We start from the raw sequence: 24,472 nt of genomic DNA, 5'->3' as shown, positions 1-24,472 counted from the left end.
GTCTCCGCCATATTCGCCATTAGGAAGTGTTCCACTAGCATCGTTTGCGTTTAAATAGTCGTCGTCATCCCAGTACACATATCCTGATGTGAAGCCTGTCGGGCACTGTACGAATTGATAAATACAGTATTGACCTGCAGAGAGTATTGGATGTTTTTCCAAGTTAAAGTGGTTGCTTCTATGAACCTTACATAGAATAGCTGTTACAGTTGTTGCTCTTTTTTGTTCGTTGTTTTTTTACACTTTTCTGTTCAGATAAAAAACAACAACAACAAACAATTGCTGTTTATGTTTTCTAAGGATGATAGTCGTAGAGACAAGTGCCTTTTATCGACACACCTTATTCTATAATTTTCTTATAAGTTAAGCATTCACAAGTACTTCTCATAGTCTGTTCTTTTTATAAATATAGAGAGTTTGTTACAACTTGGCCAACTTACTACTTGCAGATATTTATTCAGTACACTCAGTTTTTATAGCACATACAAATAGCTTACGTTGTCACATTTATTACTACCATCATAAAAAAATTAATTTCCTTTTTCTAAGAAACTGTTTTTCCAGTCACTCACCAATTTAGAAAGCACTAATTAACGGTTTTTGGCCAATTTCTGAAAATAAAAAAAAGTTATTTCCTCACCTGGAGGCCAGTCCGTTCTGTTATGATCGCCAGTCGTAGATGATTTAATACAGAACGATCTTTTTACTTCACTGCTATCTACTCTTCCATCAAGGTGGAATTCAGCGGATTTTTTGTTGTTTGAATAATAACCATTTGTGTCCTGAGATCTCCATCCCTCCTGCCACTGAAAGCCATCAGCAAAAGGACACCCGGATGCAGGTTTCGGTATAGAATTGTACTGTAACTCTCAATATATTTTAGTACATCAAGTGGACATTTTTACTACCCAATCAGGATTTTCAGTTATTTTATTTAATATCATTCACATGATCAATCCGTCCCATGTACATTTATAGTTTTTTTTTTTTTCAATTCAGCCCAATTTGAGCTCTTCTAGCTAAATATATTAGCTATTGCTGAGAATAAGCCGTCGTTGAACACAGCATGCTACAGAAACAAACTTTGTACGGTGGTGGAACTGTTTATCAGGATAGTCGTCGTGTCTGAAAATATATCTCTTACATGCTTTTCAAATTCGACATCATACACCTAAGCTCAAGCTCTCTTAGAACTTACCTGACGATTTAAGGTTACAGACAAAAGTTATGAGACCAAGATTGCACCAAAAAAGCATCTCCATGGCAGTGAAATCGGTGCAATACCTCAATAGAAACGACGCGAAGTGTAATTCAATTCATAGTGCGTTGTTTACAATTATGACCTTTAAGGTTCCGCAAAGCGAACTCAAAACCTGCTACGTCATCTTCCCATGATTGTCACGCAACTTCAGGGCTGTAACCAGACATTTGCTATGGGCGAGGCCAGGAGCCCATAGCAAATGGGCTCCTGGCGAGGCTAGATTTTGCTACTTGGGGGTTTTGCTACTTGGGTAAACTCTTTCTTCAACATTTTTCATAAGGTGTTTCTTGAGAAAAATCAATCTTGTCCAACTTGGGATTATTTTTTGTGTTTAATTGTCGGTTAAAGTTTAGACGAGGCAAATGCCTCGCCAGTTGCCTCTTGTTAGTTACGGCCCTGAACTTTGAAAATATGTTATGTTGATCAAAGTAAAACTCAGGAATATAAAACGGCGTGATATAACTTGTGCATACTTCAGGAATTCTTGTGCTAGTCAGTGGTATTGAGAACTATAGTGATCATTAATTTCTGGTACAGGTTTAGCAGTTAAATTGGAATCGTTACTTTCAGGTAGTCAAATACAAAGGCACGAGCGGAATATTTGTTTTTTAAAGTTTTTAAATTTTAATTGGGTTTTATGGAAACAGTGATTACATGTTGATTGAACTGATCGCAGAAAAATACCTTAGTGTAAAAATGGGAAATAATCGTTATAAAAAAGCTCATGGTAGGGAGCGTACAAAGTAGTTGTATTAGCTAAAGGTAAACTAGAAATAAATATATCTCGTAGCCTGCTAGTTTCGAGCGCGCGTGTGGAAAACGCGAAAGGCGCGAGGGGGGCACGCGAGGAAAAAAAATCACTCTTGTAAACGCGCTAAAAAACGTACACAGACGTACACATATCTCGTAGCTGATAAGTACAACAGATATAGAAGGCCTTCATCAGGATCCTAGGTGGACATAAGGTTGATTAACTTTAAAGCCATAGGTAGAGTGACACATAAAAATAGGCAGTCGGAGCCATAAAGATGCATTTCTCTCAGTAGTTCCGGAAAAAAAGAAAGAGATGGGAAATGGAAGCATGCATCGTATTGGGGGAAGAACGTGTCCATATTGTCACCTTATTTTATTTTTAATGTGTACAGGGCTTCTTTTATGCGTACATTCTAACAGAAAGGTGTTGTTATTTTTAGAAGTAAAGATCAAAATTCCCGTTCAAATTTATTAACGGTATTGAATAATGAGACAGTGTACTATAACAATTCTTGATAAAAGAAAGAAAAATCGGCAAACAAACAACCAAAAACAAACAAAAATGAAAACGTCTGAATGCATTTGTCGAGCTAAAACCGTGGCCGTACCGCAGTGAAAATTCGTTTTAAAAAAACTGCTATGGGAAAAAAAAGAACTATAACTGTACTAACATTGTGTTCTCCCCGTCTTTCAGCTCAGCACCGTATTTGTGCATGGCGTTTAAAAGCTATAATGTGAGAACTCTCACTTATGCTCTTTTTATTTAACTTTACACTTAAATGACACATTCTGAGTACTTGAATTCTAACGGTGTCTAGCGCTGTGCCCTCGGCGTTCTTCCTTAGATGGAACTGCAATAAACAAACATATTTTTAATGTCGTAATAATATACATTTGTAGCTGAATATTAGGTGTTTTAAATCTAGCCAAAATGATACACGGCATGTTTGCAAGAAAGCCAACATCAGACATACTCGTGATACAATCGGTTGATGTAAGCTCGTGAAAATTAACTTATTGCATAACCTCCGGAGAAAAAGCTACTTACATTTACGATGTAACGCGAAAAATTACTGATCCCCTGTCAGAAGTAATTTTGCTAATTTAGCTGGAGTTGGGTTATTGGCTATGGAAATTTACAGTAGTTCCATCCACCTAATAGTTATCCCAGCAGCAGCGAGCCAATCTTAGCGCACTCGAGTAGCGCAGGAGCCGTTGCACTTGAACAATGTCAATTTATTCATAACTGTGGTACTTATATGCAATGTCGATAATTTATGCAGTGCGAATAGGGAACTGAATATAATATAAGTAACAGCATCGTAGGTTAAGGGAAGGTACGTTTTTTCTTGGGGGCGGGGGGGCTGGAGAATTTTGGTATTTTTTCCAACAAAAGGGTTGGCCCTCCCTTGCATTTAAATAAAGAAACTCCTGACCCCCCCCCCCCCTCCCCCACTCCACCTTTAGGTGACTGCCAAACATTTTATAGGGTAGGGAGCAGAACTAAACGACTCAGGAGATCAGGAAGCGGATAGTTAACAGCAAGAAGCTGAAGAAACGATACCTTAATTAGTACGTCTCGATACGGACGGGAAAGGACATGAGTCCTCCGAGAAAACTATGTGCCATGGCAAAATAAACATGTGGAAATGTATCCTAGCACCTAAAGTTAAACACCAAACTAAATAAAAGTAGGTGAAAAGAAAAAAATTAATTGGTTAAAGACAAATGGAAAGCAACATCACAAAAATTCTCATTAAAAAATTCTGAAAAAGATGTGTGAACCTCTTACAAAGAGGCATGGCCCTCCCCTTTTGGTGCTTGCTTACACTGCTGACCCTCCCCTCTGAGGCCCCAGCCCTCCCTCCCCAAGAAAAAACGTACCTTCCTTAAGTACATTTTTAAAACCCAACAACAATGAAGAACAAGAACAACAACAGCTGACTGTTAAGAGAACACACCTGTCATAAATGGGGTTTAACACAGCATCATCAGCGTCGGCAGCTTCGTACAATGGATTCTCATTTTCTTGCTCCGTGTAAGGCTTCTCATTCTTGTTTTCTGGTTCTTTGACATCAGTGTACATCTCGTTTCCTTCTGAAAAACTCGGCTCGTTTGTGATTCCGATAAGCACGTCACTGTGAAATAATTAATTATATTTAAGTCTCCTCCATCCAACCTAAATGCATTACCCAAAATGCTGTCTTGCCTGAGCTGATATACAACAGCAATTAGAAGGTGGATATTTTTGCTGTAAGTTTTTAGGGGTTTGTAAATAATACCGGAGCACTACATACAAAGCCTTTTGGAAAAAGATTTTGTCCTAAATGTTTCTTTCACAAAATATAGCTCTTATAGCTTGTATAGTAATCACACCTATTCAATCACAGCGCACTCGAGTAGCACAGTGAACTGGTTAGAAGAATTCTTTTTCGTAGTAAGAACACTTAAGGTAAGCATCTACCCCCCCCCCCCCTGAAGTATATGTATTAGAAACAAACAAAAGTTGTTGTTTATGACAGTTTTATGTTTTACTTTAAAAACACTAACCTGCTGTAAATAGGGTTTAACACAACAGCATTGGTGTCGGCACCCTCGTACAATGGGTTTTCATTCTCTTGCTCCATGTAACGTTCGTTCTCATTCGTTTGTTCTGTGCCTTTAACCTCAGTGTACGTATCGGTTCCTTCTGTAAAACTCGGCTCATTTGCGTTTGTGACAACCAAGTTGCTGTGAAATAAACAACGGAGTATTACTTATTTGAAGGTGTTTTTTTTCACTTCAGTAAATATTTTACAAGTAGGTTTATGTTTCAACAATTCTATCGGGCGCGTCAAAGTTTAAATAAACATGACAAAACTTGCTTAACTGAAGGGAGACGCGATCTGACAACCCTGGCCGCGGAGTAACTGGGTGGTGGTTTTGAGCGAAGCACTTTACTCTGGCGGACAGAACTTCTCTCCATCAAGGAGAATAAAAGAGAACCAGCGAGCTGTTAGGGAAACGATAGAACGGCTTCTTTTTCAGAGGGATCGGAGCGCAACTAGTTATAGTTGAGTTGGTAATGACACACTATACACAATATATTTGGTAGATTTCATTACTCGTGATTCTCACCGGTCATAATACGTATTTTCAACTAAAATGGGTGATTCATCGTTTGACCTGAAAATTAACAAACAAATACATATTATAGACATGAACATTGTAACGAGAAACTGGATTATAATTCAGTTAAGAAATATGATTGTTTTTTAGTTGTTTTTATACTATTTGTCATTAAAGGAAATTAGATTCAACTTAAACTTTACTAGTTATAAAATTTCTTCGAGATTCATTGGAAAGTAGGGTTATACTTGGTGTAAATCAAGTTATCAAGGTAAATTCTTCGAAATTTTATACCTCAGCCACAAACGCAGAGGTATACAATTAAGTATAGAAGTATAAGTTTATTTTAAGGTTCTTTGGACGCTTGGCTATGGTGACGGTGCGTCCATCAGACTTGACGGACAAATTTTACAAGGACGCACCAACTTGTTTACAAGTAGGCCAAAGAAGTAAATTCCTGCTCTTAGTACCTCGCAGAGAAAACAACTTCATTTTGTTTTGCGTTGTTTTTTGTCCTCTTCCTGTGTGAAAAACAAACCAACAATAAAGAAAATGTAAGTTTTCAGTTACTAAAAGAAGTTTCTAACCATTTTTTTTAAATTGCTCAGTAATTTCTTTTTGTTGCGCCTTACACAGAAAACGTAACACAGAATACTGAATACGTTTCTCTTTGTGAAAAAGAGATAAGGGGAATTGTTATGAAAAACTGAGGCGAATGCTTGCTGAATGATTTAAAAAGTGCCCTTAGTTAGGCTTCTCAATATAAAACAATACGATAAACTAGTATTGTTATTCACAGTGACGGTTTAAGATCAGTAGAAGCAGGGATTGAAAAAGACGCCGCCTCAGGGATAACATTTGAGAATCCAGAATTTTTATGACCGTATATTCCTTTTGGCTTAAGCTCGAAACGTCTACTCCAGCTTTACACATGTAGTAATGTAATTTTAATTAAAATCATGAGTCTACTTTAAGTATGAAAATCAAATGATTTTCATTAGATCCCAGTCGTAGTATAAACTGTGCATGATTGACGGCAGCTAAAATGGCAACTGTTTGGTTTCCATTTCAGCTTCTTACTGTTTAGTTCTTATGGGTTCTTACCTTCTGCGATAAAAGAATGCAGCTGCAAGCACGGCTAAAACGAATAACACCACTGGAACGACCACAGCTGTAACATTAAAACCTGTCAAATTATAAAATAACTTTTATAAAGACCACTGAGAACATCTATAAGGAGCTAATATGGGCATTTAGTTTGATCATTAGGTTTGATGTACGGTTTTCATTTAATGAATAACAATTGACCAATCAGAGCGCACACTTCATGTTCAGTTAACATACCTTTGCGCTGAGCTTGTTTCCTTTCATCTTTCCCTCCACTTTTCTCTGACGGCCCACCAGTTGATTGAGTAGACACACTGTTAACTGTCGTCTTATCTAGTGTATGAAATGGTTTCGAAGCACTCGGAGGCAATGTCACTTCCGGGGTTTGTGTGGTCGAAACACTTGGCACTAGATTAGAGGGAAATTCGCAATACAAAGACGATAAACCATTTCATCTCACACATCTGACAAACAACTCCCATATATTTCTTCTTGCTTATTTGACTGATGAAAGTTTGCATTACACATTATATGCTATCTGTTCAAAACATAACATTAGATCACGTTATGAACGAGTATACATCAATGGAAACTTGTAATTACTGTGTACATATATTTAGCTCAAAGTTACTGTATACAGCCGTTCCAGTCAAACATAGGAAACTAGTATTTAAAATAAGCATAATATAGTAAGAATCCCAACTGGAAGGACGTCTACAAGTTAGCTATTCACAAAACGTGATCGAGGAGTTAAACTCGGGACCACTGAAAACATATCTGGACTTTCAGATGATACGACCAGCTCCCAACCCCTTGGTCACATCGCTTCCACAATTGGATCTAGAAATGCCTACTTTGCCCAAAGTTCAAATAAAATGTTAAACATTTAGGTGCGAAACGAAGCTAAAAGCCTTAACAACGCTTACCCGTTCTATTAACAACATAGTAAGTAGCGCTGAAACCGGTGTAAGAGCCCCCCGTCTTGTCTGCTTTGAATATTACAAACATCTCGTTTGACGAGGAGTTGATTCCTTCTTTTGGCGGAGGGTGATCTCCGTAAAATACTCCCAACAGTTCCCCTGTTGCATTTACTCCATCATACACGTACAACTCGTCCGTATTATTTTCGTGTTGTAAACTAAAACTTAAAAACACCAAGTGAATTTGTTGCGTTTTGTTAACCGTTATCCTCCAGGAGCAGTACTGTCCATCCGGGTAACTACTTGGATAGTTTGGTGACTGGAAAGTGCCACTGATGCCTGTAAGGGTTTTGTTGCATCCTAGAAAAGAAGAGCATCATTTGGCAACGTGTTAGCCGTGCAAAAAATGCCACCTATATTTTGGCGGATTCAAATAAATCAATTCAATTAGTACTCGGAAGAGTCTAAAACCAATTTTTCAAAGGTTGTTTTTCAATATTCCGAATATCACGGTCTGTTTGGATGCATATTAATTACATCAAAAACTACTTCTTATTTTTATATTCATTTTTAGCTGTTATTTTATCGTACAGGGCCCCTCTGATAACAGTGTATTACTAGTACTCCCACTGACGGGTCAGTTCCTGTATAAATATTCGCAATCGTTATCATTATTATTATAAGTGAATGTGTGTCCAGCAGTAGCAAAGAAACATATATCACAGATGCAAATGCGGCCTGTACTACTGAAAATTTTCAGATTTTCAGTAGTACAGGCCGCATTTGCATCTTTGATATTATTATTATAATTGTCAACTTAAAAACTTGTCGAATTTTATTTAAAAATGTAAAATAATCTGTTTTCGTCAGAGTTATTTTTAAATAAACAGTGTCACTGCACGCATAATCGGTTCTTAGCTGCCGCTGGTCTCTAACCTGAGATTATGTCCTTCTTCCCTTCTGTATGTTAAAGGTAACAAACTTTTGGGAATTGTATATGTTCGTTTACCGAGTCGCGGTCTTGGATGGAATGTAGAGCTTCCAGGAAAAGGCCTTCTTGCCTATTTTTCAGGATCCTTTCAAGAATTTCAACGTAGTCTGGGTAAAAGTGGCGCCCGCTAGCTTCGCTTGCCAAAGGCAAGCCTGCTTGTGGTGCCTAATTGCGCGTTTATTGTTCGATCTTGTACCTGGCTTGTGTTCTGCACCTCGTGAAGTCCAGGATCTCTTACTTCCTAGGCCTCGGACCTCGGTGAAATCACGTCTTTTGGTGTCTTAGAAATGATGCTTAGTGTTTTAACTGGTTCGAACGAAGAACCTAATGTTTTCTTTGCTAAGTTCATGTCGAACTCTCTCGAAAACATCCTTAACAACATTTAACATAAGGGATTGAGGCCTAACCCCTCAGATTCTCTTGATTTTCTTGATTATCTGGCTCTTTGTTTAATTGGGTTGAATCAAGGCAACGTTCGATGAAACTTTTTGAGGTATCAGTTGACTTTAAGGTCGCGCAGGACCCTTGAAATCATTATGTATGTATTTATTTAAAGAGTAGGCACAAACTGCGACGACTGAAGCCGACAGCAAACGAAATATTCATGACAATGTTTTTCTTAAAGTTCTTTGTACAAGTAATTACACGGTATTGTTCTCAGCTTTGCGTACCGTGCGCTGAAACAAAGCGAATTATCATAATTAGATTCACTGCTGCGAATATAGCACACGTCGGTTGTAAACATTGACTCGGAAGGTCTTCGGAAGCGGAAAACCCTGCAATTTTGTGTCCAAGTTTTCTTCGCCGATGTAGAATTTCAGGAGTTGATTCGCGAGGAACATGAACTTGGCGCACCCTATTGTGTTATGACAAGAGCGAATTTTGAAATTTCGTTCTCAAAATGAAGATAGCACGTTTCAAAGTTTAGATTTCACATTTTTACTCCCTTAGAAGCAGATAACTTCTAGCAGTTTTTGAAATTGAAAATTTCGTTCTTGTCCTGATTAAAGAAATCGATGTTCAACATGTAGCGAATTAAAGCTTTACAAGATAGCACTCCGTCAAGAAATTTGGCTAATGAATTTATAAATGAGCAAGGGTCCTGCGCGACCTTAAAGTCACTAATTACTTGCTGGTTTTCGCGTCCTTTCCGCTCAGAGGTCGAGGGAAGATATTTGGCACGATCCATCAATGTCTTAAACCATAATTGCTTTTGTGGAAAATTTTAATTCGAAAAACATAAAAAAATAAGTTTTGTTTTCGACAGAGAAACACGGTGTAAGCAAAAGTGCTAAACTGGAAAAAGCGGTGGACTTATGTCCTTTCGATCTATAAAAGTGAGAAGGCGCATTTGAAAGGAAGATCACCCTGGGGACGAGGTATTTTGCCAGTTTAAGACAGTTGCGTCATTTGAATACCGGGAACAAATTTCTGTTCACTTACCGTGGTAGTAACAGTAATAAATGCGAGGATGGTCTTTTTCAGCCTCGTGAGGGTAGGCTCCTCCTCTTTTGTCGCTGTCGAGGTTCCATGCGTCTTCTGTGTCATAATATATCCATTCCACAGTAGCTACTGCCCACTTGACCATCTGGCATTTCGCTGACTTGTAAGCCAGGAGGTAAAATGGAGATTTAGAGGGAAGCTGGATAGGATCATCTTTGTCACCGTCTGCTTTACAGCAAAACTCGATCCTTGTGTTGCTGTCATATCGACCATCAGGAAGTATTCCACCCTTCTTATTTAAATTCTTAAAGTCATCATCATCCCAGTAGACAAAACCAAAGGTCAGACCTGCAGGGCACATTCCCTTTTTGTAGATACAGTATTGACCTGCATAGAATATGCCATTCACTTTACCTTATCAATCTTATGTGGTTACTTTCGTGGATCTAATTTTATCACATAAAATAACTGATAAAAAAATACAAAACACAATTGCATTTAGCTCTACTGTTCGTATTGAGGACACTGTAAATAAAAAACAAACATTGTAAATAGAAGAGAAACAACTTAAAATGCATTAAACATTGATTTTGGTTTAAGTTTATTTTGTTTACTTTGCCGTTAATAAAAACATTAACAAATGTTATTTACGTTTCAAATCCTTATTCCCACTATTGACCTAATTTATTCGCTTTGTTCAACTTGATGTTTCCATTGATATTCAACTTCAGCTGTATTGTGTCCATCGCATTGTACAATTGATATAATATTTTATTATATACTGATATACTGCCCTTACCAATGTTTACCGCGTCGACAAACAATTTTTAATCGCAATTAATTGACCCTTATTGTAATTCAACATCTTTTACCAACCTGTTGGCCAGTCGGGTCTGTTATTATCATCAGCCGTCAATGTTTTGAGACAGAATGATCTTTCTACTTTCTTGACATCTACTATTGCGTCAAGATGAAAATCCAGGGATTTTTTATTCTTTGATTCTGCATCATTAGTGTCCTGAGATCTCCATCCCTTCTGCCACTGAAAACCATCAGCCATAGGACACCCGGATACAGGCTTGGGCATTCCGTATGTTCCAGCTGGCCAGCGATTTGCTGTAAATTTAACAAATAGGTTTCAATAATATTGTAAAGAGTTTATTTTACTCAAGTGCCTTCGAAGAATCTTCCCAGTTTTAATGCCAGCAACATCGAGCTGAGGTGCCATAAAACCACTGAGTGAAGAAGTAGATCGCAGAAGTTAGATACTACAGCAACATCACACGAACGACTGCAACTGTTTATATTACAACAACAACAACAACAAGGTTTATTTGAATTGCAAAATTACTAGTTACATCTTAAACAATAAATAAATTAAAAATACATACAGTTGCTGGTCATTCAAATAATTAAAAAGCTAAACTAGTTGGGTGACCACCATTTATTAATTTAAAGTAAATATAAGGTCAGAAAAGAGGCATTTTACACACTTAATTAAGGAGGTAGATTACAGAACAAATAATTATTAAGCATGTATGTACAATAAAAAAGATAATAGTAAAAAAGAAAAATACCAGAAATACCAGAATATAGCAATTATTAAAAAACCTAATAGAAATAAATGAAATGCAAGGCTAATTCTCTTTTAAACGAGTAAGGAGTTAGAATCTTTTAAGATTCTAAAAATCTCTCATCAATTTCATTCTATAATATAAGTCCATTGTATCGAATATTGAATTTGTCATAGTTTGTTCGAATTTTTGGAACATAAAAAGTTGACCTAGTTGCAAAGCGAGTGTAGCGATGAGTTGGGCACTCGAGGGTAGAAGAAAAAGAGGACGACCAAAGACCACCTGGACGCGTACAGTAAATAAAAAGAAAAAACGAAATGGGCTGGAAGTGATCAGGAGGTACGAAGAGCAGCAGCAGACAGAGAGGATTGGAGGTGCTCTGTGACCTCTATTGAGACATATGTGAAACTTAGTCACAAAAGAGATAGGTAGCAGTACTTACCTGAATTGAAATACTGTATCAACATAGGGAAAGAAGGGATTTTTTTAGTATTTTTATTTCGTATTCAATGTTTCTGATAATGCACACTAGGAAGTTACCTACACAAACATACAAACACAAACCCGGGGGGGGGGGGGGTTACTCGACATAATTTCGGGTAGGGAGGTGCGGCCCGGCCTCCTAAACCCTGACCCTGTTTAAGACACGAACCTCTGATTTTCCTACCCTGTTTAAGACAGAATGTCAATTTTTGATACCCCGTCTAAGACAAAAACAAGCACCTCACTGGCTTTGATGTGATCGTGAATTAAGCTAAGTATCAATGCTGAAATCAACGTAAGTCAGCAATACGGAAGAATTTGTGAACATTTGGCTTGTTACACCACTGCAGGCATATAAGCCTATCCTGTTTGACATTGGTCCATGCAAAGATACCCTGTTTAAGACAAAAAGCGGTGAAATACATACCCCGTTCATGACAAAAAAGCCTGAAAACCATACCCTATCGGGCCGCACGTCCCCGTTAAGCCCTAATAAGGGCTAACTGCTAACAATGCTCAAGTTTGTAAGAGGAAGCTAACTGCTAAATGCCAGGCGATGACGGCTAAAGGGCAAAATTTTACGAAGCCTTTTGGAACACGGTGGGCAATCGGTTGTAAGATGCGTACGAATCACTCGAACACATTTTTTTGTAACGTGCCATTACACCGAGAAATGTCGGTAGAGGTTATAAACACCGTATAAAATGGCTTGGAGATCACGACATTTAAATTGGCTCTCTCTCCCGCAGAGAAATAATGCTAGGCATGATCGACACCCAGGAAAATTTGTTTGTAAATTATATTTTGATGAAAAGATTAATCCTTCCATCATAGTATCAACTGCAAAACTTTTAAGTTTTTCTTAAAAGAAGATTCATCAACTGGAAAGAAAGAAGGGATTCCCGGCCTGTAATTCAGTTCAGCTTTCTTGGTTCCACTACTGATTTACGTCATTTTCTACAGCTGTCTTCCGGCACTTGGGATATTGTCCCTCACGCAACGATTATTGAACAGGAAGTGGTAATAAAGTGAACTGTATATCTTGATCCATGTAAACTAAGATGAAACACGGTGATTGCTACATTTGTTAAAAGCGATCAACGACACCATGCAATCGCTCGAGAATACAATTGCACTGTGGTTTCTATGTAAATCCACTGGAAATAATAACACTTAATTACGTGTTTCAGTTATCTAATTGTCATTCCTTTTATCCAAATTAAGCCGCGTTCTTCAGTGCTTTCAGCTTTAAAATGAACCACTGTCGGACACGGCAACGAGTTTTGTTCCGAGATGGAAGAATACACATTCGTCCTGTCTGAGATACACGACACTTCTGATATCCGGCCCTTGCATGCTTTTCACAGTCGATATCACATGTACATGTAAAGCTTAAGCTTCCTTTTACTGAGAACTTACCTGATGTATGTAAGAAGCAGACAAAGCTCGTCAGACTCAAGACTTGCCACCATACCATCTTAACAGTGCTAAAATTGGTCAAATACCTACAGTAATATCTCAGTAGAAGCGAAGCTAAATGCAAGTGGTGTATTACAAAATTTACATTGCGTTATGACCTTTCAGTTTCTCCAGATCTTACGATGAAACGTGACGTGTTACGTCAATACTGAAAGTCAGTTATCATCCCATGATTGTCACGCAGGTTTGACACCACGTTCGAACAGATGATTTGAAGTCTAACAAGGGAATATTAGATTGCTTAATATTGACTTGATCATTAATTTGAATTTAGCAGCTCAATTGGGATCATTACTTTCAGGCAGTCAAATTAGCTATGAATAAACTCCGGACTTTCAAACGGTTTAACTGATAAAGACTTAAGCAAGCAAGAACCACCAGAACTTGCAAGGGCTAGTTAAAGCGAGATCTTTATGAAGATCAGGATCAGCATATTTCTGGAAGGGGTAGTAACCTCTGGTAGTAACTTTTGGGGTTTGGGGGACGTGATTCTTTCATCTTTTAAGTACTATCCGCTTGCCTGATATAGATTGGGGATAATGCTCAGATAAAAATCAAATAATGGGTTCAAGCGCACAATTAAAAATCAAAAGCCCTCTGGGCTTAGTGTCTCGTGACTCTTTTCAGAGTTTAATTTATTTGAAAATAGACCGCTTTTCACGTCTATTTATTGCTTGTAAAGATTTCGAAAATTCAAAAGCGTGCATCTAACATAAAGAAACATTTAGACTCCTCACCCCCTAAAATGTGAACTAAAACTAAAGCTACTTTTGTTGCTCGATAAAAGTTGTGACATTCACAACACGATATACGAAACTCTTGATTCACTTGTCAGTTCAGAAACCTTTGTCGTGAATGCTTGCGCTGAACTTCACGATTTCACAGTTAAAGATAAAAACAAAGGTTTATTCCAACTACAAAAGGTTCTCACGCGAAAGGCTCAAAATCCAACTAAATATCTATATATATAAGATTATGTGGCGTAAAAAAAACGGTATTGTAAAAAAGCTGTTTTTTACAATAATATATTTTGTAAAAAAGCTGCATTTTTACACTTATATATTTGTAAAAAAATGATTCGAAGGCTATAGCTTTCTTTCAATTAAAGCAAGTGTTCTGAATCTTTCTGTGGCAGTGCACTTTAAAGGCTCTTACTACTGAACTATTTGGCAGTGTCATTCTGTATTTTAATGTGTGAAAATGTGTAGGGCCGGTTTCCTTACAAAATTAGGTTTGTAAGGAAAAGGTCTGTCTGCTATACATGCAGCTCAGCAAAGACTAATTAAAACTGCGTTTTTTCGTTTGTTTCAAATAAATATAAATGGATAAACACTGGAGCAAGTTCTTCGTATTATACTCTAACTCTTAGCCTAAAAGCAGACGTTTCTTGTTTTAAACAAATTAAAATTTCAACTCGCCGACCGAAGGCCGCCGGATCGGAAAGATGACTGTTTAGTTTTGATGAAGCAGCTGGCCTCAAATAATAAACCGCTTCCGTTCTTAATTTTTGCATCACCGAAGCACGAGATTCGTATGAATGTATTTTAAATAGAGGTAATTTTAAGAAGTGAATATCCTTTAAAAAAAAACAAAAAAAAAAAAAAAAAATTTTCTCATCGGGTTTTTTTTGCTCCAAAAAATAAATAAGTGAAAAAAGCGCATTAGGAAAAAATTTGACCTGTCCTCTTAATCACCAAATTATTTAATTTTCGTGACCTCTGCATGACCCTTGCGTAAACATTCACACGTCGAAACAGATAAGCCTGTTTCAGTCGCTCGTTATGTTTGCGAACAGAAATCAATATCTTGTCGATCGAAATGAAACAGGCTTGATGTACCGGGCACGCAAGATCGCTTCATTATCACGCACACTTCAAAAAGTGTAGCAACAAGGCAACTGAACAGATCTAGAAATGCTACACGTTGCGCATGATATTTTAATATCAGAGGTCATTAAAATGTTGTGACTCAGTCGACTGAGGCTTTAAGCCAGTTGCGCTTTGGTATATGGGTTTTTGCCTACCCTAATTCTCCACTCAAATTCTCTAGAGGTACTCTATGCAGCATCTTGCTGTTTTTCTGTAAAAAGCAGCTTTTTTACAAAGATATTTCTTGTAAAAAAGCAGCTTTTTTACAACTATATAACTGTAAAAAAGCTGCTTTTTTACGTAAAAAAGCAGCTTTTTTACAAATATATATTCTTGTAAAAAAGCAGCATTTTTACAATGATATATTTGTAAAAAGCTGCTTTTTTACAATTATATAATTGTAATAAAGCTGCTTTTTTACATAAAAAGCAGGCTTTTTACAAATATATATTCTTGTTAAAAAGCTGCTTTTTTACAATTTTATTTTTGTAAAAAAGCTGCCTTTTTAAGTAAAAAAGCAGCTTTTTTACAAAAGCCGTTTTTTTACACAACAATTACATGCTTAAAAACAAAGTTTTGAAATCGATGCCTTAATGGTATCCATTCCGATCACTATCACGGTAATTAAGCGTCCATCTTGATTCATATGCATACTAATTGATTGTTGCTATTTCTGTCAGGCGGATAATGTTTGTACTAATAATTGTCACGCGACTTGTTTCCGACACCTTATCAAAAGCGATTTTTCCAAGCAGCCGAAAGTAGGCTTGACTTAAATTCAAAGTACATTCCAGCATGTAGCCGTTGAACAGTTATAGGACTCCGATAACAGCAGAAAAAGAATACCAACCGTTTTCGAAAGTAGGCTTGACTTAAATTCAAAGTACACTCCAGCATGTAGCCTTTGAACAGTTATAGGACTCCGATAACAGCAGAAAAAGAATACAGACAGAAATGCTTACAAAATGCTTAAATCCCACTTAAACATATTCAATTAATAATTACATCCATCTGCTAAATTGTAATTAGTATATTTATGTATGGGGATCTTCTTACAAAAGCTCAGTAGAGCTTGCTGAGATCTCCAGCCATTATATACATTATCTTATGTAGCAGATATATTTGACATTTTGTAAAATAGAATGAATATAATGGAAATAAAGTAATACATTAGTAGTGAAAAAAAAAAAAAAAAAAAAAAAAAAAAATGCTTGAGAAATTGCTCTGATAAGGTTTCTGAATTGATTGTCGCAAAATATTATCTGCTCAAGTAACGCAACCCGTGACATGTAACCCTTAAAATATTTTTATAGCGTGCACGTAAATTTAATTAACCAAAACATATGTATTGTAAACAAGAACCGGGTGAGACATTGATTGTTATCAAAAGCAAATGGACTCGACAATTTAGAGATAAGGCCTTTTAGCAAGCCGAAAGGATCTCTAAATAGAGCGTTATCTCTCTCTCCAGAGAGAGTCGTGACGTTCACTTTGCAATTTGGGTGTTAAGTTTTGTCTTTCTTACAGCGACGAGTTGACCTTTGGCGTGTGTCTTCGTGACTGTTGAATTCCCACACGTTTTAGGGTAATACTCGAATTGAAGACACGCAAGGAAAATAATGTCCACGGGATCTACCAGTTTTTTTTTAAGTAGTACTACAGCAATAAACGTAAAAAAAGAAATAAATTTTACGAACAGTAAAGCGTGCCTATATTTTTACACAATAAGCCCTTTACAATAAATACTCCTAACCTACAGTTTGATAAACCAGCGCGTTAGTTGCGACCTTTGTAAAGAAACATTATCTGTTCTTTGATATGAAATTCCGGCGGCCTCAGATCACAAAGCAAATGTTGACATGGCGGGAAAATTCCGCGGCCTCACAAAGCAAATGTTGACATGGCGGGAAAAATGTTGAAATTCGGCGGCCTCAGAAAGCAAACACGCATGGAATGCACCTCTCCCCCTGTAGATATATCTCGTGTCGTCATGACAACGTCATGACGTCACGAGACAAAAAGTGGGATCAATTGAATGGCCTTAGTTGGTTCCAGCGTAGGGATATAAACCTTTTGTACACCATTCATTGTCGTCGTCGTTGTTATCGTTATCGTTATCAGAATCATTTATCATTTCTTATCATTTATTATCGTTACCATTTAGGGACTGATTACATGAGACGGACTGGCTCGGTTTTGCCGAGACCGCGCCACGTATGTTATTAAACACAACAAAAAACAACTTTGCGATTACATGACAACCGAGCCAGCCCGGTTAGCCGAGTTCCCGGTAACGTGATGCCGGTATCCCGGCTTGTCGGGCTGAACATTTTCCTTAGGGTTAGGGAACATTTTTCATGTAATTACGTTCACCAGGCCAGCATTAAATTTGTTTTCCGATCACGCTACTGACCACAAAAACTAATATTCTTCTTTCTTAAATATGATGTGACAAAGCAGCTCATGTAGCTGCATAAGTGTAGAAAATAAAACGCAAATATCTGGAAAGAGGTCTTCAACATCATCCAACTCATTCTTCGCGCCAAAATCATGTCGTCCGTGCCAAATCTAGTCCATCCCGGGCTGGCTCGGCTCATGTAATACCGGGTTGGAAGTCATCCCGGGAAACCGAGCCAGCCCAGCTCATGTAATCAGGCCCTAGCACTCTGATACTTTCCATTCGGATCTAATTTTTGTCACAAAATACTAAATTACTACAGGTCGAGGTGTTGAATTTCGCTTTTATCTCAACGTACAGAATAACTGCAAGCGTTGTGCATAGGTTGAACAGTGAACACTATATTTAGTTATCTTTATCTATCTTTAAGCTGCAAGCAGTAACTTTTTACATGTACGCATTCTTTATATATACTTCTACCATCTATCTTACAAATTTCATCGATACTTATATATAAAGAATTTTTTTAAAAAAAATACGACTTTTTTAATTTTCACAAACATGTTTCGACGGTACATCCGTCATCGTCAGTGTGACGGTTATGAAAGTTTACAGTGATTTAAAACCTACCTGTTACAAATCATAACCGTCACACTGACGATGACGGATGTACCGTCGAAACATGTTTGTGAAAATTAAAAAAGTCGTATTATTTTTGAAAATTTCTACATTTTTGCTGCTGTCTCGACCATATGTGACCCTATTTGGGAAAAGCAGGCTTAACGAAAATAGCGTTGTGCCGTTTTTCCGTTGGAAATGCATTTTCAACGCGATGAAAATGCGTTGAAGAACGTTTTCAATGCATTAAAAACGCGTTGCCGAAGAACACTTTCAATGCATTGAATATGCGTTGAAGAAAATCGTTTTGAAATGTTTCTCAGCGAAAACGAAATGCGTTGCGAAATCAATTTAATATATTTTCAAAATATGATTAACGTGTTTTGAAACATTCGAAAACGAAATCACGGAGCATTTATTAGATTACCATGGCGGGCATTTACGGGACTTAATTCCCGGGGGACTGTTGTGACAGTTTTCGAAATTCTCTACAGCGTATTATAAAGCCACTTGCATCATTAATTTCGCTTTGAATTAGGAGAAGAAACTCATCAAATACACGGACTATTCCTGTAATTTTGCGAAACGCTTTAAATGTATAATAAACTTCGAAGCGGCGTTGAATGAAATCGTGCTGCATGTCTGAGTTTCAAATGACATTCGATCTCTTCCATAATCGCACGCACGCAACAAGTTCTGGAGATAAATATATTTTTTTCGGCGACCACAACTCTTTATAACTGGTGCCGATTAAACCCGTCTGCTGTTAAGTTATCAATCGCTGGCCGTTGCAATAAAACAGTATAAAAATAAAAGGCGCAAACTTTAATTTTTTTAATAGCGACGGGTAAACAGTCATACGGCGCTACATTGTCTGCTGTGTCTGCTTGAGTGCTTCGTATAAACAAGAGAGGATAAAATTATTTTTCAGATTTTTCTGAGCCACTTGCATCATTAATTTCGCTTTGAATTTGGAGAAGAAACTCATCAAATACACGGACTATTCCTGTAATTTTGCAAAACGTTATAAATGCATAATAAACTTCGAAGTGGCGTCGAATGAAATCATGCTGCATGTCTGAATTTCAAATGACATTCGATCTCTTCCATAATCCTGTTCTACCTTTATTTAATAATAACTTTATTTATCCTGGAAAACCGGTCAGTCAATCAAGGAGATTGACTGGTATCAATCGGTGACCAGTATAAAAGCATAAAATTTACAAAGCATAAAATTTAAAAGCATAAAAAATTACTAGCATAAAATTTAAAATTACAAATCTAAAAAACTGTGAATAAAAAACAAAAAAAAATTTAAGATAATTACCTTCATTGGATGTACATCACATGCAAAATCTTGCCAATAAATTAGTTATACTATAGTTTTCTTTTTGCTACAATTACACTCCTTCTTATAAAAGCGTGAACACTAAAAAATATGTCTGGAATGTTTATGTTTAGCCAATCACATGCGAGAACTTCAGACCGCAGAAACCACAAACAACAAATGGGTTTCCATCGGTCACGGAGCAACTTTAGTTCTTATTTTGTTTCAGGATACACGCTCTGTCTTTTTCAGGAATTTAAAGAACTGCTATTCTGTCGTATCGAGGGCCATCCAGAACAAGGTTTCAGGGATTTTTGAAGGAAAAAAAAAGGACGGTTCCTTCAGCGACGTTATACGACATGGTTCAGTGCATGCAGTATGTTGTAGACACGTCTAGACATAAGATGTAAACACGATAAACCAAAAATAAAATACAAAATTGTGGAGTTTTCGTTACTGATTGTAAATCTTTTCGGTAGAACAAGGGATTCGATTTATTTCGGCAAACGATTTCAACCCTAAGGCAATCAGAGGTTCCGTGATCGTAAGACTGCAAACTGTAAAGGCTCCAGACGAAAATTATTCAAAATGTTGCCGTGATAACAGATTGGTGCAAAGTAAACACCTCAATCGCTTGATTTTCGCTTTTCCTTCCCGCTATCGTTTCGCTGATATCGAAGAAACGAACCTTCCTTCTATCAGTGTTTAGGTCTGCTACAATAGTTGGGGTGAGATAAAAACCGGAAAATGCAAGCTTACCTCAGTTCAAATTGTAACATGCCATCAGGCGAACGGTAACTGCAGAAACGAATTCGTTACAATTTTTGAAAATTGGCGGCAACTGGGGCAAATCGTGGCATCGGGCGCATTGGTTTTTCAATTTTTTCTATAAAAAAATCACTCATACATATTCTTCAGTACGGCAGTGAATGTTCTCAAAAAGAAAGGAATTACAATTAGTGTTTCCTTGTAAATTGGAGCGAAACGAGAACCGAATATTGTTCCGTGACCGATGGAAACCCATCATTCGTTGTTTGTGGTTTCTGCGGTCTGAAGTTCTCGCATGTGATTGGTTAAAACACAAAGAACATTCCAGACATATTTTAAGTGTTCACGCTTTAATAAGAAGGAGTGTAACATCGGGAAAATAAGTCTAATGGACATATATATATAACACCGAATCAGGAGCTTAAACTATCTAATTGACATCTATCTTTCATCCAAATTAAACCGAATTCAACCAATTTCTTGGTATTAAAACAAGCCATTGTGTACTATTGTAGGACACAGCAACGATATTTGTACGAAGTTGAAACTGTTAATCAGGATAGTCGTCATGTCTGAACTCGCACTCCGCGATATTTCCCTCGCATTCATTTCAACGTCGAGTTAGCTTCCTCACCAACTTACCTGACAATTCTAAGCTGTACAAAAAGGTTATCAGACTTAAAGCTCGCCACCACAGCATCTCCACCGCGCTGAAATGTCTTAATAGAAACGAATGGAAGCATAAATATGCAGTAGAAAAATTACACTGTGATATGACCTTTCAGTTTCTCAAGGCAACCTCGAGATGAAACCTGACGCTGATGGTTATTATTCCATAATTGTGACACACTTTGACAACACGATATGTTAGTGTTTCCTTGTTCATAAATTGTCCTGCTTTACGATCCAGGGAAGAGAGGGGCGTTACAATTAAAGAGGGGGTGGCTTATTTAAAAAAACTGTAAAACTGTCAGGCGGAGGGCTGGCTAGAGTCGGGCGGGGGGGGGGGGGGGGAGAGGGAAGCTTAACATAGCTTTTACGGTATCACAAGAACACAAGAAAACTTGCTGAAACTAAAATCAATAAACTGTAATACTACGATAAGTAAGAAAAAATTGGATTTGTGTATTTTCCGAGACTCAAGCTTGTCCAATTCGAACATATAAAGCATTAAAATCACACGGATATTAAACAACAGAAGGAGTTTAATATTTACCACTTGCACGCGTCAGCATAACAAACTCATCCTGGATTACAGCCCCCATTACAGGCTTATGGCACACCCTAATATCTACACAAGTAGTAATACACTAGAATCGCTTTCCTGAGCGACACTCTAACAACAAAACTAACAACCTTACCAAATTAAGGGACGACGTGGTAATCATTCACAAGCCAGCAAATTGTTCAAGAGCGCTTCGCCACAAACGATGGAAAACGCTACCAAAGCTGTTATGGGCTTAACTATGCATACATACATACATCATACATACATCCTTTATTATCTTTCCCCATAGGGGCTTTTCGAAGACAATATGGTACAATACTACAATAAAATACTAATATACTAAAATTAATAATATTACATTCTAATTTGGATAATCACGAATTTAAAAACTCTACAATTAAGTTACGTTTCAATGCTTTTTAAAAATTGAAATAGTTCTACTGAGTTTTAAAGTAAGGTCCAATGAGTTCCAGATGGTTGTTGTCCTATAATAAAAGGGTTCCTCGGCCAGTGGCAGTTCTGAATGGAGGAATGTTTAATTGTTGAGAGCTACTAGTGGTACGCGTGCTTATATCTGCACGTTTGATAAAAGAAGAGGTCAAATAGTCGGGGGCACAGCCCGTCATGCACTTAAAGGCTAAAGTGGCGCTTCGATAGTAAAGCTGGCTTGATACTGGCAGCCATTCTAATTCTTTTAGTATGGACGTGACGTGATCGAATTTCCGTGCACCACTTACAATTCTACATGCGAAGTTCTGTACAGATTGCAGTTTATCAATGTACAAAAAGTACAAAAACTGGAACAGGATGGACTTAGCGAATGTTGTTGAGGAATAGCCTTAACAAAGTGTTTTCTTTTTGTTATTATTTGTGGTGACGTAATTTTTGAAATCTGGGAACGAACTAGCCTGTTATCATTTATTCTCAGTTATGTTATACACGACCACATCAGCTCTGCTGTAAAATTATCGTGTCTAAATAAAAGATATTATTATAATGTCACATTGGGAGACGTCTTTACTCGAACTAGAAAGAGTATCACAAAATCGAGGTTTACCTGAACTATTGCTTTGAGTTACTGCCAGTTGTTACTGAATATCTTTTTGTCCATGATGAGGGAAATAAGCTATTGTACTCAAACAGGACGCACCACTCTGCAAAAAGACAGGTGGTCTCTTCATGTACCTCCCTCCCCCATCCCCACCTTAAAAAGATGGTGTCTTGTTTGTATAGCCCCCACTCTATCAGGAGTAGAAACTAAGAAAAAGATTCAAACATCCTTGTGCCATTTCTCCATCAATGCAAGCTTCATGCACACTTAATATGAAAGTCTTCACTCAAATTTTGAAGCCAATAAATTTTGTCCATTTGGCTAATCAGACAGGTGGTATCTTGCATAACCCCTCCACCCCTACACAAGGTGGGTCCTCGTCGAGTACACTTGTTATGACCACTTCCCTAAGAAGATGTAATCTTCTAATAAATATATAATAGATATTCATTTTTTTTTATAACTGTATGCTGAAGGATTTTTTAACCGCGTCTAAATGAAGTTATCTATTCTATTCTATCTATCCCTCGGATGTACAAGTACAAGACGTACAAGAGTTGGATTACACACCTTGAGGTTCTTCCAATTATGTAAAAGGTTTTTCTCTGGGATGCTGAAACTTTAAGTAGAGAGTATGTTGTTAAGCAAGCTCTTACCTATGCTCTATACCTATGGCTTCGGAGTGCCTTATAAACATATGTACACTCTGAAACTCCAGCCTTCTAAAAAGCCAACCCCAAACCTACTTCAAACTACTCGGTTGCCAAATGCAAGCAGGATAATATGATAAAATTGTAAGCTCTACTGAATTAATTCATCTTTCAGGTCCACTGAATAAATGCGTCCCTCAAGCAACAAATCGTCTACACTATCACCAATGTCGTGCCGTAATCTTGCATGTTATTAACCCTCTGTCAAAAAAAAGAGTCGAAGTGTAAATATTAGAAACATAATTGGTAAATACCGCAGTTCAATATATTAATGATAACACCTTAAATCACTGTTTGGAAACAGTGTACATGTACTTACATCTTGAACCCCTAGTAGACCTTATTTATATACGATTAGAAATAGAATGAGTTTATATAACAGAACCAGGCCGGATCGTTCGATCTGTGTAGACTGGAAACTAACTTTACAGGATGAGTCTTAGGCAATGTAATACCTTTTACCTTAAAGAACCTTAGACGATGTAGTATCTTTTAGCTCCGCCTTTATCTCGAGGCGAAGCTGTAGAGTTTTGCCTGAAGTGGCTTGTCCAAATGCTTCTTCGCCTATTATCTTTCCAATGATAACGTTTTCCCTTGGAATTTCCCACGTAAGTGTTCCTGGATGCAGCGGTGTAAAGTTATTCAAGGAAGACGCAGTTTCTTTGTCTGTTGTTTCTTCCAATCGTTCTTGGGATGGTGTGACTTCTTTATAACTATGTATTGCCCAGGGCCATGTTGGCTTGCAATGTTCATGTTTTCATTGCTCATTTCAATTTCAGTTGCCTCGTTCTGCGTTGTAGAAGAAAAGGTTCAGTTAGTGTTAAAATGTGACTTATTTTCCGTTACTGTTGTTAAAGCAATAGCTACATTCTGTTTTCCGTTAGCTGGCGTTTCATATTTTCCACTGAAGAAGAGACAGTAACCCCGAGACGTATGGAGACAATTTTCCTCCATCTAGCGCGCTATTTACAATTTTAAATTATCGTTATATATCACGGTGGCTCACTTGATAATCTAAACATCAATATCCTAAACAGCTGAGATTGACAGTCTTTACCATTACCGTCATTATTATCATCGATCATCTATCACTGACTATCGATCACCTTCACTGTCATCATCGACCTTCATTTATACCCATCCCGCCAGTTGGCGCATAAGGCCGGCTGCAATATACAAGGATTACATTTGATATTGTCCATTGGTCACTGTCTATCAACCAAGTGATGCATCTCTTACATTCGATTGTTAGACATTATAAGAGGGGGCTCTATGGATTTTTTCTTAAAATATTACACTTACAAAATAGGAGCCTCTTTTCCCCACAGGGTTTTCTTCCATTCTGAAACAAACCAAGATAAGTTTGGAATATACTCTCGTTCAAA

General features: G+C 37.4%; 2 protein-coding genes and 1 long non-coding RNA gene across 4 annotated transcripts in view; all 3 read right to left on the bottom strand.

Moving 5' to 3' along the window:
- The window catches only part of LOC144637401 (uncharacterized), a 37,701-nt gene extending 24,478 nt beyond the window's left edge, over positions 1-13,223 (bottom strand). The window contains exon 1 of one of the 2 annotated variants that reach the window (XM_078496468.1): positions 13,060-13,223. In XM_078496468.1, coding sequence (XP_078352594.1) covers positions 13,060-13,117 — 58 coding nt within the window. In that variant the 5' untranslated portion in view covers positions 13,118-13,223. Of the gene's footprint in view, positions 1-1,198; positions 1,498-13,059 lie in introns of those variants that run through there. The other variant, XM_078496469.1, reaches the window with a different exon arrangement.
- LOC144637399 (scavenger receptor cysteine-rich domain-containing protein DMBT1-like) overlaps positions 1-24,472 on the bottom strand; it is a 53,105-nt gene that overhangs the window by 7,828 nt on the left and 20,805 nt on the right. The window lies entirely within an intron of this gene.
- Positions 23,580-24,466, bottom strand: LOC144637434 (uncharacterized). The gene is made up of 2 exons (XR_013567716.1): positions 24,390-24,466; positions 23,580-23,876 (listed from the first exon to the last, which is right to left on the bottom strand). It is a non-coding gene; the product is annotated as an uncharacterized LOC144637434 (long non-coding RNA).

This window comes from Oculina patagonica, chromosome 14 (genome assembly GCF_052425735.1).
Source record: "Oculina patagonica isolate OP01 chromosome 14, crgOcupat, whole genome shotgun sequence".
NCBI classification, from domain to species: domain Eukaryota; kingdom Metazoa; phylum Cnidaria; class Anthozoa; order Scleractinia; family Oculinidae; genus Oculina; species Oculina patagonica.
The sequence above is the reverse complement of the archived record's forward strand: the minus strand, read 5'-3'. Positions and strand labels throughout refer to the sequence as shown.